This window comes from Ovis canadensis, chromosome 3 (assembly GCF_042477335.2).
Source record: "Ovis canadensis isolate MfBH-ARS-UI-01 breed Bighorn chromosome 3, ARS-UI_OviCan_v2, whole genome shotgun sequence".
Taxonomy (NCBI): Eukaryota; Metazoa; Chordata; class Mammalia; order Artiodactyla; family Bovidae; genus Ovis; species Ovis canadensis.
In genome coordinates this window covers 35,823,430-35,838,267 of record NC_091247.1, presented here as the reverse complement: position 1 = coordinate 35,838,267, position 14,838 = coordinate 35,823,430, and the positions used below count along the sequence as shown (strand labels likewise).

Here is a 14,838-nt window from a genome sequence, read left to right as displayed (position 1 = left end):
AAGAAAGCAGTGTTTGATCTAGAAGGCAATCGGAAGCCTGAGTGAGAATCTGCATGTGTGTGATTCATAAAATCAAGGCATAGTATAGACGTGAAGACAGAAAAAGCACAACCAGGTGATGAGAAGTCTGATTTTGATCAATTAAGCACTGACTTTTTAGGCTGAGTTCCCCGAGTAAGAAGAGTTTACACACATACACGCTCATAAAAACATGTGTGTATACAGCTGAAACAAGTTTCACCAAAAAACTTAAACTTTACTATGCAAAATACACTCTGTATTGTCTACGCCATTTCTGTAATGCTATCACAATCCACTAAATCTACTTCACAACCCACTAATGGTTTGAAACCTATTTTTGAGAAATACTGACCTCTAGTCACTGAAAATCATGGCAAAGTTTCAAGTTTCATTCTGCAATTGTTCTCCTATGCCATCATTTCTTGGCCTATTTTAGCTGTCCCTTACTCTGGCAAATGCTAAAGTTTCATGGATAACAATGAATAAAATGTGTGCATTTTACATGTAATTACATACAGTATGTACATCAAAAATAAATCTTAACACAGAGGAATTTTTATTTCTGCCAATAAGATCTAATACGCAAACCTTACTCTCTTTAAGTTTAAACACTGGAGATACCTTAAGACAGAGCATTATACTGTAACACAAGTAGATTGTGTTGCTTCTCTAAGAGTTAGGACTGGGGTTGCTCAAGTCTTTCCCAGAAACATGCTTAATGCTACTATGCCTGCCCCGTCCAAAGCCTGAAATGCCACGTGCTTCATTCAATAAGCACTAAGCTATGCAGGGTCATTTTAACTGCAGTGACAGCAAAGCAACATAAATGCATCTACTGTGGTAGCCAGACTGTTTCTTCAGGACTTGCGAAAAACTGAAAAGTTTGGATCTTAAAGGAGCAATGAAATAGCAGGTGGCTCAACCACTTAATGTGTGCCTCTGGCATATCATCTAACTTCTCAGCCTTAAACACATAAACCTGAGACTCTAAAAACAGCATTCACCCAGTCCATCAACCTGTCTCCTTGCATGTTTGTTCCTCATCATCATTTGCGGTCCTCTTCCTCCAGGCTCCATCACTGAAATAAAATGCTTAGCTACATAATACATACAAAAAACTCCTAAAGACTACTGTGACATAGAGGCAAAGAATTATAATCATTCTGTGACCAAGAGCAAGAAGCAGCAGTCTAATTTTTCTAAAAATTTATGAACCACTGCTTTAACTCCTGTCATCCAAGAAACCCAGCACCAAATCATTTTTCTTCACTAATAAGTGTAATGTCACCAAATTTTGTCCTTGAGTGGCAAACTGCCAATTACTAAACCAGAGAATACTCATATAAAATAATATAAATCTACAATAAAAGTTTATGAAAACATGTTAGAACTCAAGTGGCAAGAATTGTAACCCAGGGACCTAGGAGCAAAGGTAGAAAATGAAGATTTGCAGCAACCACCATCTTTAAAAATCACCTGACTTTAAAATTTTACAAAGTACACATGCAAGTTTAATACAGGAAAATCACTTCTCTCCCTAATTTTCATGTCAAATTGATGCTCCAAGAGAATACAATCCCAAGATGATGAACACTGGATGTCTCCACATTGCTCCCAGTTCTCAATTCTGTGACTCAAGATCTAAGGTTCAAGTAAGAGCGGTGGATCAGGAGTCAATGCCCTCAACTCTAACAGCCACAACTCCTTCAATGGTTATTAAGGCTTTGGTGAGGTCAGTTAAACTTTCTTAGCTCTGACACTCAAGTTTTTAAAAATGTGACTTTAGGGCATTTCATAGAGTCAGCTGGCTAAAGTGAGAGCATACAAGTAAAAGGATACTGAAGCCTATAAGAACTTTTTTTAATGTAGCCCAACTCTTTTTCAAGGAGGCCTCCAAAAGGAAACTGACTTGCTCAACATGACACAAGAAGTTTGGTTCATCGGTATGAAACCAAACCCATTCTTCTACTGTATCATTGTGCTGTAAATGATCCCAAACTGATTTTAACAGGAAGTTTAAGACTAGGTAAAAGTTTTATTCCTCAGACATACAACTGCAAGACAAGAGAACATCAAGTGGGTGACAAATGTCTGCCAGCCTAATAGTAACGATTTGTGGCTCATAACGAAGAGCTGAGCTCTAAACACCTGTATTCTAGTCCTGGTTCTATTTTTGGTGGTTTTCAAGTTGTTTGATTTTCCAAAACCTGGTTGTTCTTCCTGAACAAAGCAAAAAGTTAGTTGTTAATCTACTGTGCAGGACTAACCATGCAAATAAGAGATAGTAACAACAATTAATACTTGCAGAACTTACACACCAGGAACCACTCTAGACGTTTTAGGCATCATTAAGTAATACTAACCTTCACAACCACTCTTGAGGTGAGCACTATTACTCCTGTTTTACAAATGAAGAACTAGAGGCACAAATACAATGACACCAAGCCTGGATTCAAAGCCAGGAGTCCAGTTTGGGTCTTTGCATCTAACCATTGCTCCACATTTCCTATCACCATCAGAACTATTATCATTTTACAAGACTGTTAAAAAACACAAACACAGAAATCTGAAAAGGAGAAATATGCTGAGTGCTGTAATCCTGATGACAACTGTGATTTTTTAAGTCCTAGTTTTGTGCACTGATAAGGTTTCTTTAATAGCCAATCAGAGTTACTTCATCTAGAAAGTATAAAAACCTAGCTTAATACCTGAAAAATATCTAAACATACTCATGCAAAGTGTAACAAATTAGTTGTATCCAGACTTTCAACCTAAAAAGTTAGAGGAAAGTTTCCTGGAATAGTCAGAGGGAGTTAAGATCTGTACTAAACAGTTTTTTTTTTTTCCTTCTTTTTAGTGCATTTGTGTTTAACACTGACTTTTAAAGGTTGAAACAGTGTTAGCTAAACCCCACACATCTCAATACTGACATTTTCAAATCACACTGCACTGATTCGGGCTGGCTACCTTATAGGCGCAGTACCCACGTGCGTCTGAGTTAGTGCAGACGTAGTCGAGTGACTCAAAAATGAGTGGCATCTTAATTGAGATGGGTTCCTAAGAGTGAAAAGCTTTCCCTAACTCAGCAGTAGCCCCGTCCAAGAGAAACTTCACTTGGACTCACGTTCGTTAAGCTACAATTTCACTTAACCTCCAAGTCCTAATGCAGACTTTAGACTTGGGGAAAAGGAAATGTATCAACGGCTAGCAGTGCAGATGTTAAAATTTTAAAAGCAAGAAGGTTCAAATGGCTTAGAATGGAACCCAGGCTGGGAAAGTTAGGACTTTCAAGAGTCTCACATCCTAGACGTGGGAGAGAACACGTGGTGAGCCGGCACCCAAGGTGGGGGGTGGGGGGGTGGATGGGGGTGTCCGGAAGCAAGGAAACAGACTTGTTCATTTTAACTGCCCAAAGTAAAGTCGATGAGCTCGGTAAGGGTCAGAGAATAGTACTGCCCCAAAGCGGGGCTCTGTCAAAAGCCAGAGCTCTGAAGAGCGCAAGCAAGAGAACTGGCCGGGCAGCAGGAAGCCGCCCCTGGGGGGCCTGGGGCCTCGGCGAACATGGCGGCCCCAGCGACGGAGAGACCCAGATAGCACGGAGCCCGCCGGTAGGGCTCAAGTCCACTGACCGTCGGATCTGGCCGCGCCCGTTCTCTCTGCCCTCTGGACAGGCCGCGCACGGGGGTGGCGGCATGGGCCCACCCTGCGCCGCCACCGCGCTCGTCGCCTCCTCGCCCCGGGCCTCCGAGGGCCACGCGCGATGCCAGACCGCGCGCCGCCGGGCCGGGGGGCAATAAGGCCGAGCTTGGGAGAGTGCCCGCCCCGCGCCGTTCTGCTCACTTTACCTTGGCCTGCAGCCTCGCTGGCGCCCAGGCCAGGCAGGTGCAGGTACCGCTGAGGTGCGCGGAAGGCACGTACTCCTGGTGTAGCCGGTTGTTGGCTGTCTCCCACACTCGCAGGTGACCGTCGGTAGACGCTAAAGCGAAATAGGCCTGGCTCTGCGGGGAGAAAGCGCAAGGGACCCCCGCGGGGGACAGGGGGTCCGCAACACCACCACCACCCGCCGCCATTGCTGCTCTGGCTCCGCGGCAGCCACGTGTTCGCTCGTGCGCAGGCGCATCGGGGAGGGGCGGAGCCTGGAGGGAGGAAGTAGGGCGGAGGGAGTTCAGGGAGCAGAGGGAGTATCTCTTCGAGACGCAAGCGAGCGTTGGACCGCCTACCCGTGGACGGTGGCCCGGTGGGCTCAGTTCTAATTTGTTCCGGAGATGAGTGAGTGGAGAATGACAGGACTCCTGCCTTAAAAAAAAAAAAAAAAAAGGTGTTTTTTGTTTTAATTTAAATAACATGATTGAACGAGATGGTTGAAACAAGCGTTCAGTTATAATTACTTGATTATGACAACCCTTTCCATTTTTCCTTATCCACTTACAATCTGTAATCCTGCACACGTTAACAATTTAATCAGTCATAATAGTATTAAAGTAAAGGTGGGAGTCTATTCAGCCTTCTTTGGTCAAGATTTACCCCATGTTACCGCACCAAATGTTCAGTTTTTAACGTCTCCATAACATTTCACCAAATCTGTGTGTTCTGATTCAAGAAATGTCAGGTACTATTCAGCCACACAGTTTATTGATCAGCAGGAAACACACACACACACACAAAAGAAACCCACTGCCCTCAGGGCTATAGGAGACTCTGAATCTTTTATAAGTAGAGAGAGTCATGGTAAAATCTGCATTTTTATATTATCTGGAATGACATAAACTGATCTACATTTTAAAAGGCCTCCTGCATGTTTCATGGAGACAGTAGAGGGGCAAGAATGAAAGCAAAGAGACAAGAAAGAAGGAGGATGGTGGGTTGTGGTGGTGAGAATTGGTCCAGATTCAGATATACCCTGAAGTTGGAGCCAACAAGACTTGCTAAATGGATTGATTATGAAGGAGGAGGAAAAGACTTGAGTGAAGGAAGGATGACTCTAAGGCCTGAGAAAGTAAGTGAATGGTGATACCATTGGCTGAACTGGGGAAACGGGTCAGGATGGAGTGGAAATCAAGACTTCTGTTTTGGACAGTTATGGCTGAGATGGCCATTAGACATCCAAATAGAATTATTCAGAGGGGAGTCAGATATATGAGGAAATCACAGACATAAATTTTGCATGCATTAGTATTCAGATGCTATTTGAAACTGTAGGACTGGTCAGATCATCTAGAGCGTAACTATAAATAGAGAAAAAAGCTTAGCCCCAAAATGTGACAATCTGTCAGGAACAGAAAGAGAACCCAGCGAAGGAGATTAAGAAGGGTTAACAGTGATTAAAGCCCTGGAGAATGAGATACCCCGGAAACCAAAATTTTTATAAGGATTTTCAGAAGCATGACATAATCAAAACCATGTCAAATGCTGTAAGATGAATACTGAGAATCAGTGAACTTGGCAAGATCAAGATCATTGTTGGCTTTTCAAAAGCATTTTTAGTACAGAGGTAGGGAAATAACTCATTGTGGAAAATAGAGGGGGGAATGGGAGATGAGAAAGGACAAAAAAGTATAGATAGCTCTTTCTAGGATTATTGTTATAAAAGAGCTTGCACTAGTCTTCATGAAGACAGTTCTGAGCTAGAGTTACAGATTTGTTAGTCGTAAATGAAAATGAAAGCTTGTTTTGCATGAATATATAAATTATACATCAGGCAGTCTTCTAGGTGCTCTGTGTGTATTAATTCATTTAGTCCTTAGGATGTAGAAACTATCAACATCTACATCTTTCTGATAAGAAATTGACTTGTAGAGCTGGGCAATGGAGGAAGAGCTTGAGCATAGACAACCAGACACAATGAGTATGTAGGGTTTATACAGATGACCCTCTGATACCCAAGCATATCAATTCCTTGACCTCCTCCCTTTCAACGATCTCTATGCCACACCAGCCACTCACTCCCACTATCATGTCCCAGACCTTGCCATGCAATAAATGCACCTCTTTTATAATCGCAGTTTCCACACACCAGTCTACACCACCAACTCCAATCTTTTCAGCTCAGTCACTCTAACTCCCAGCATTCAGCCAGTCCTTCTACCCGACCAGACCATCAGTTCATTCATCCTGTAGTCTTTTCACCAGCCCTCATCTCTCCTCCCTGATGGTTGCACTTTCCTCTTAATTTATCCTAAATTTTCTTGTTACAACCCTCAACTCCCTTCCCTCTTTCCCTCATAAAAGTCTTAGGAAAACCACAAGCCTGGGGAGTTCCCTGGCAGGCACGTGGTTAGGATTCCAAAATTCTACTGCTGGGGCCCTAGTTCCATGGTCAGTTCAGTTCAGTTCAGTTGCTCAGTCATGTCCAGCTGTTGGCGACCCAAAGGAATGCAGCACACTAGGCATCCCCGTCCACCATCAACTCCCGGAGCTTGCTCAAACTCATGTCCATCAAGTCGGTGATGCCATCCAACCATCTCATCCTCTGTTGGCCCCTTCTCCTCCTGCCTTCAATCTCCTAGCATTAGAGTCTTCTCCAACATGTCAGTTCTTCACATCAGGTGACCAAAGTATAGGAGATTCAGCTTCAGCATCAGTCCTTCCAATGAATATTCAGGACTGATTTCCTTTAGGATGGACTGTTGAATCTCCTTGATGTCCAAAGGACTCTCAAGAGTCTTCTTCAACACCACAGTTCAGAAGCATCAATTCTTCAGTGCTCAGCTTTATTTATAGTCTAACTCTAACATCCATACATGACTACTGGAAAAACCATAGCTTTGACTAGATGGACCCTTGTCTGTAAAGAAATCTCTCTGCTTTTTAATATGCTGTCTAGTTTTGGCATAGCTTTCCTTCCAAGGAGTAAGTGTCTTTTAATTTCATGGCTGCAGTCACCATCTGCAGTGATTTTGGAGCCCAAGAAAAGAAAGTCTGTCACTGTTTCCATTATTTCCCCATCTATTTGCCGTGAAGTGATGGGACTGGATGCCATGATTTTACTTTTCTGAATGCTGAGTTTTAAGCCAGCTTTTTTACTCTCCTCTTTCACTTCCATCAAGAGGCTCTTTAGTTCATCTTCCCTTTCTGCCATAAGGGTGGTATTATTTGCATATCTGACATTATTGATATTTCTCCTGGCAATCTTGATTCCAGCTTGTGCTGCGGCCAGTTCAGCATTTTGCATGATGTACTCTGCATATAAGTTAAATAAGCAAGGTGACAACATACAGCCTTGATGTACTCCTTTCCCAATTTGGAACCAGTCTGTTATTCCATGTTTGGTTCTAACTGTTGCTTCTTGACCTGCATACAGATTTCTCAAGAGACAAGTAAGGTTGTCTGGTATTCCCATCTCTTAAAGAATTTTCCACAATTTGTTGTGATCCACAGAGTCAAAGTCTTTAGCATAGTCAATGAAGCAGAAGTAAGATGTTTTTCTGGAACTCTTGCTTTTTCTATGATCCAACGGATTTGGCAGTTTGATGTTGTTCCTCTGCCTTTACTAAATCCAGCTTAAACATCTGGAAGTTCTCAGTTCACATACTGTTGAAACCTAGCTTAGAGAATTTTGAGCATTACATTGCTAGTGATATGAGTGCAAGACAGTAGTAGGGGCGAAATCACGTTTAGAATCAAATCCCATACCTGACAGACATGCTCTGAGGGCTCAAACATACCTTGTATGCACCAGGACCCAGAGGCCCCACAGAGATTGAGACAGAACTGTGTTTGAGTGTCTCCTGAGGAGGTACTGGTCAGCAGTGGACTGCTGAGGGGCAGGGGCTCTAGGTGCAGTAGACCTGGGTATGGCATAAACCCTCTTGGAGGAGGCTGCCATTAACCCCACCATAGAGCCATCAGAACTTACACAGGACTGGGGAAACAAACTCTTGGAGGCGCAAACAGAACCTTGTGTGCACCAGGACCCAGGAGAAAGGAGCAATGATCCCACAAGAGACTGACCCAGACTTGCCTGTGTGTGTCCAGGAGTCTCTGGTGCAGGCGTGGGTTGGTGGTGGCCTGCTGCAGGGCTGGGGGCACTGAGCGCAGCAGTGCGTGCATGGGACCTTCTGAAGGAGGTCGCCATTATCTCCATTACCTCCACCATAGTTTGACTTCAGGTCTAATAATAGGGAGGGAACACAACCCCGCCCATCAACAAAAAATTGGGGTAAAGAGTTACTCAGCATGGCCCCGCCCATCAGAATAAGAACCAGTTTCCCCCTCAGTCAGTCTCTCCCATCAGGAAGCTTCCATAAGCCTCTTATCCTTCTCCATCAGAGGGCAGACAGGTTGAAAACCACAATCACAGAAAACTACTCCAGGCAGGAATACTGGAGTGGGTTGCCATTTCCTTCTCCGGGGGATCTTCCCAACCCGGGAATCGAACCCAGGTCTTCTGCGTTGCAAGCAGACGCTTTAACCTCTGAGCCACCAGGGAAGCCCCATATGGACCACAGCCTTGTCTAACTCAGTGAAACTGTGAGCCATGCCTTGTAGGGCCACCCAAGATGAACGGGTCATGGTGGAGAGTCCTGACAAACGGGTCCACTGGAGAAGGGAACGGCAAACCACTTCAGTATTCTTGCCTTGAGAACCCCATGAACAGTATGAAAAGGCAAAAAGATAGGACACTGAAAGATGAACTCCCCAAATTGGTAGGTCCCCAATATGCTACAGGAGATCAGTGGAGAAATAACTCCAGAAAGAATGAAGAGATGGAGCCAAAGCAAAAACAACACTTAGCTGTGGATGTGACTGGTGATGGAAGTGAAGTCCGAAGCTGTAAAGAGCAATCTTGCATAGGAACCTGGAATGTTAGGTCCGTGAATCAAGGTAAATTGGAAGTGGTCAAACACGAGATGACAAGAGTGAACACCGACATTTTAGGAATAAGCGAACTAAAATGGACCGGAATGGGTGAATTTAACTCAGATGACCATTATATCTACTACTGTGGGCAAGAATCCCTTAAGTCCAAAATGCAGTACTTGGATGCAATCTCAAAAATGACAGAATGATTTCTGTCCATTTCCAAGGCAAACCATTCAATATTACAGTTATCCAAGTCTATGCCCCAACCTGTAATGCTGAAGAAGCTGAAGTTGAACGGTTCTATGAAGACCTACAGAGTTATAGAACTAACACCCAAAAAAGATGTCCTTTTCATTATAAGGGACTGGAATGCAAAAGTAGGAAGTCAAGAAATACCTGAAGTAACAGGCAGATTTGGCCTTGGAGTACAGAATGAAGCAGGGCAAAAGTTAATAGAGTTTTGCCAAGAGAATGCACTGGTCATAGCAAATACCATCTTCCAACAACATAAGAGAAGACTCTACACGTGGACATCACCAGATGGTCAGTCCTAAAATCAGATTGATTATATTCTTTGCAGCCAAAGATAAAGAAGCTCTATACAATCAACAAAAACAAGACTGGGAGCTGACTGTGGCTCAGATCATGAACTCCTTATTGTCAAATTCAGACTTATATTGAAGAAAGTAGGCAAAACCACTAGACCATTCAGGTATGACCTAAATCAAATCCCTTACGATCATACAGTGGAAGTGACAAAGAGATTCAAGGGATTAGATCTGATAGACAGAGTGCCTAGAGAACTATGTACAGAGATTCATGACACTGTACAGGAGGCAGTGATCAAGACAATCCCCAAGAAAAAGAAATGCAGAGGCAAAATGGTTGTCTGAGGAAGCATTACAAGTAGCTGTGAAAAGAAGAGAAGCGAAGAGCAAAGGAGAAAAGGAAAGATACACCCCTTTGAATGCAGAGTTCCAAAGAATAGCAAGGAGAGATAAAGACTTCCTCAGTGATCAGTGCAAAGAAATAGAGGAAAACAACAGAATGGGAAAGACTAGAGATACCAAGGGAATAGTTCATGCCAAGGTGGGCTCAATAAAGGACAGAAATGGTATGGACCTAACAGAAGCAGGAGATATTAAGAAGAGGTGACAAGAATACACAGAAGAACTATACAAAAAAGATCTTCATGACCCAGATAACCACAATGGTGTGATCACTCACCTAGAGCCAGACATCCTGGAATGTGAAGTCAAGTGGGCCTTAGGAAGCATCACTGTGAACGAAGCTAGCGGAGGTGATGGAATTCCAGTTGAGCTCTTTCCAGCCCTAAAAGATGATGCTGTGAAAGTGCTGCACTGAATATGCCAGCAAATTTGGAAAACTCAACAGTGGCCACAGGACTGAAAAAGGTCACTTTTCATTCCAATCCCAAAGAAAGGCAACAGTAAAGAATGCTCAAACTACCGCACAGTTGCACGCATCTCACACACTAGTAAAGTAATGCTCAAAATTCTCCAAGCCAGGCTTCAACAATATATGAACCGTGAACTTCCAGATGTTCAAGCTGGTTTTAGGAAAGGCAGAGGAACCAGAGATCAAATTGCCATCATCCACTGGATCATCGAAAAAGCAAGAGAGATCAAGAAGAATATCTACTTCTGTTTTATTGACTATGCCAAAGCCTTTGAATGTGTGGATCACAACAAACTGGAAAATTCTGAAAGAGATGGGAACACCAGACCACCTGACCTGCCTCCTGAGAAATCTGTACGCAAGTCAAGAAGCAACAGTTAGCATTGGGTATGGAACAATAGACTGGCTCCAAATCAGGAAAAGAGTACATCAAGGCTGTATATTGTCACCCTGCTTATTTAACTTATATGCAGAATACATCATGAAAAATGCCAGACTGGATGTAGCACAAGCTGGAATCAAGATTGCCAGGAGAAATATCAATAACCTCAGATATGCAAATGACACCACCCTTATGGCAGAAAGTGAAGAACTAAAGAGCCTCTTGATGAAAGTGAAAGAGGAGAGTGAAAAAGTTGACTTAAAACTCAACATTCAGAAAACTAAGATCATGGCATATGGTCCTATCACTTCATGGCAAATAGATGGGGAAATAATTGAAACAGTGACAGACTTTCTTTTCTTGGGCTCCAAAATCATTGCAGATGGTAACTGCATGAAATTAAAAGACGCTTGCTCCTTGGAAGAAATGTTATGACCAATCTAGATAGCATATTGAAAAGCAGAGACATTACTTTGCCAACAAAGGTCTGTCCAGTCAAAGCTATGGTTTTTCCAGTAGTCATGCATGGATGTGAGAGTTGGACTATAAAGAAAGCTTAGCACCGAAGAATTAATGCTTTTGAACTGTGGTGTTGAAGAAGACTCTTGAGAGTCCTTTGGACATCAAGGAGATCCAACCAGTTCATCCTAAAGGAAATCAGTCCTGAATATTCATTGGAAGGACTGATGCTGAAGCTGAATCTCCAATACTTTGGCCACCTGATGTGAAGAACTGACTCATTGGAAAAGACCCTGACTCTGGGAAAGATTGGGGGGGCTTCCCTGGTGGCTCAGAGGCTAAAAGCGTCTGCCTGGAATGCGGAGACCCGGATTCAATCCCTGGGTCGGGAAGATCCCCTGGAGAAGAAAATGGCAACCCACTCCAGTATTCTTGCCTGGAGAATCCCATGGACAGAGAAGCCTAGTAGGTTACAGTTCGTGGGGTCGCAAAGAGTTGGACACGACTGAGTGACTTCACCTGACCTGGGAAAGATTAAAGGTGGGAGAAGAAGGGGACAACGACAGAGGATGAGAATGTTGGATGGCATCACCGAGTCAATGGACATGAGTTTGAGTAAACTCTGGGAGATAGAGATGGACAGGGAGGCCTGGTGTGCTGCAGTCCATGATGCACAAAGAGTTGGACACAACTGAGCGACTGAATTGACTGACTGACTGAGATGAGTGCAATTGTTCAGTAGTTTGAACATTCTTTGGCATTGCCTCCATGGTCAGGGAACTATTAAGAAGCTGCAAGGTGGGGCCAAAACAACAACACAAACCTGGTAAAACTGGTAAAATCTAACTCTCCACCCACAAACAACTGAAGATGACTAGAGGAAAGCCACAACCACCTTCTTATGACTCTTAATCTACTTTAAATTGATCACAAACCTCACATGGGAAGGCAGTGCTAACCAGATCATCAGTTGATCCCTAATTCATTCACTGTTTCACTGTTGCTGCTCAGTCACAAAGTCATTGTCTGACTTTTTGCAAACTCCATGGACTGTAGCACACCAGGCTTCCCTCTCCTTCACTATCTCCCAGAGTTTGTTCAAACTCATGTCCATTGAGTTGGTGATGCCATCCAACCATCTCATCCTCTGTTGTCCCCTTCTCCCCTGCCCTCAATCGTTCCCAACATCAGGATCTTTTCCAATGAGTTGGTTCTTCCCATCAGGTGGCAAAGGGTTGGAGCTTCAGCTTCAGCATCAGTTATTCCAAAGAATATTCAGGGTTGATTTCCTTTATGGGCCTTGATGCCATGATCTTTGTTTACTGAATGTTGGTTTTAAGCCAGCGTTTTCACTAGCATGAACCTGGGAGAGAAAATGCTAGTTGCCTTCAAATCCATTTACCTCTTATTCAGGATTAATATAATTTCAGATTTTTGGTTAGGGTGATATTCAGTTGTAATAAAGACTAAATTTCTCAGCTTTCCTTGCTGCTAGATCTGGCCATGCGATTAAGTTCTGGTGAATGAAATGTAAGCAGAAGTGATATTTGTGTTTTTAGGAAAGTGTTTTTAAAGAAAGAGGGCATGACCTTCTTCCCGCTTCTCCCTTCTTACTGACTAGAATTGAGATGAAATGGCTGGAGGTTGAGCAGCCATACTCAATACTAATACTTTTAGATGTGTGCAGGACAAAATATTTATATCACTGTATTTGTTATTCAAACAACAGAAAGAAAGGAATGCTATTTACTGTTCACAATTTCAGAAATTATGTATTTAAATGTACTTCACATATTTTGTCAATGTACCTTCTAATTCTTACTCCTTCTGAAATAACATCCAAATATCTTAAATAACATTTAAGAGATAATAAAGTAGGAATGATAAATTTTGAAACAATTGTAAGGCTTAAGATTCAGAAGGTTCCAACTCAGACCCATATTTAGCAGTGATAATAAAAGGAACTTTTCTTAAAACAAACCGGAAACAAAAGTGACACATGCAGTTGGGAAAGGGAGAGCAGGGCTGTTTTGTCTTTTCATGTTTAGGATTAAAAGAGAGAAGTCTTGATGATGGAGTTTACAACGGTTGATGTTTTAGAAAGCACAGATTAAAAATAATTTATGTCTTTGAAAGTAATAACAAGACTTATTTTCTCAAATTTAAATTGAATTAGTAGCTCTCTGAACATATTAATTCCCATGCCAACTCTGAATTCAGTCGTACTGTTGACTGGTCTTTGAGAAGGGGTGTTACAGTACAAAGAGCATGGACTGCTGAACCAGACTGACCTAGACAGGGAACCCTGTCATGCCACTTGTCAGCTATGGGCTATTGCCCAAATCGTTTAATCTCCCTGGGTCAGTTTCCTTATGCATAAAACTGGAATACTTATTTCTGACACAGGATTGTTGTAAACTTATATTAAATAAATATCTAATGTGCCTTGTAATGCCGAACCCTCAATGAACTTTTATCGACTGAATTAACATTAAGCAAACAAGTTAGTGATATTTAATGTCAAATGAGATTTTATCACTTTCCCCCTGTTATTACTTTTGTTTAGTTTTTAGGGTTAAATTCATTTTTATTTAAAAATGGGGGGGTGTGTGTGTGCCAAAACCTGGAAATAAAATTTTTTTAAGAGATTCAGCAAGAGAGAATTAGAAAGCAGTCAATTCTTTCTTTTTTTTTCTTAAACAATTGAATTAATTTTCTCACAGTTCTGGAAGCTTGAAGTCCAACATCAAGGTGTTGGCAGGTCTGGTTTCCTCTGAGTCTTCTTGCCTTGACTGTAGATGGTCATTTTCGGCCTGTCTTCACATGGTGTTCCCTCTGGATCCTCGTCTCTTCTTATGAGGACAGCAGTCATACTGGATTAGGGCTCACTCTAATGGCATTTAAGTTAATTACCTCTTTAAAGACCCTGTCTCCAAATACAGTCCCATTCTGAAGTATTTAAGGTTAGGACTTCAGTGCATGAATTTAGCAGGCGGGGGCTGGGGAATGGTGTGGGGAATGAAATGTAGCCTATAACACCCCTCTACTCTGCCACTCCTGTTTTAGCAAAGGTCTTTCCCTGATAGCTCAGTTGGTAAAGACTCCGCCTGCAACGAAGAAAACCCCAGTCCCATTCCTGGGTGGGGAAGATCTCCTGGAGAAAGGATAGGCTAACCACCCCAGTATTCTGGCCTGGAGAATTCCATGGAGAAGTCCACGGGGGTCGCAAAGAGTCAGACCTGACTGAGCGACTTTCACTTTCCCATTTTGACACTAAAATTTTGCTTAGTTTTGAGGAGGGTAAAATACTTAAACTAAGTATTATATTTCAGTTACTGAAAACAATTCTGTTAAATGAGCACACGGTGGATGCAATCACTTTAATCTAGGGTGGCCTATTCCCAGGGCCTGTGGAGGACATGCAAGTAGTCAGAGCCCGGTCAAAAGGGACTCGCTGAGACCAGAGGAAGAAGGAGGCGGTCAGCCGGGAAAGGAGAGACAGTCAGCTGGTGGTAGGTACAAATGCAATCTGTAAAACACATCTCGCGGCCAGTTTTACTGATGGTGACTGAGTGACGTTCCTGTTCCTGATGACTAGCGAGCTAACTGATACGTCTTGTATCAGCTTAGACAGCGCTTTGACAGGCTGTGTCTCTGTTAATCCTCTCGTCCCCGGACGAGGCTGGTGGAGATGTGCCAGCGGTCAATTGTTTAGTCTGAACACATTCCAAAGAGGAAAACGCGCCCCCGTGCAG

The 14,838-nt window shown here is 42.9% G+C and overlaps 1 protein-coding gene and 1 non-coding gene across 2 annotated transcripts in view; both read right to left on the bottom strand.

Moving 5' to 3' along the window:
* Nucleotides 1-4,146, bottom strand: part of WDR43 (WD repeat domain 43) — a 37,686-nt gene extending 33,540 nt beyond the window's left edge. Inside the window, exon 1 of the mRNA XM_069580327.1 lies at nt 3,867-4,146. Within this exon, the coding sequence (XP_069436428.1) occupies nt 3,867-4,091 (225 nt within the window). The 5' untranslated portion in view covers nt 4,092-4,146. The remainder of the gene's footprint in view (nt 1-3,866) is intronic.
* A 4,231-nt stretch (nt 4,147-8,377) lies between these two features.
* TRNAC-GCA (transfer RNA cysteine (anticodon GCA)) lies at nt 8,378-8,449 on the bottom strand. Its single transcript has one exon. It is a non-coding gene; the product is annotated as a tRNA-Cys (tRNA).
* Nucleotides 8,450-14,838: the final 6,389 nt, after the last annotated feature.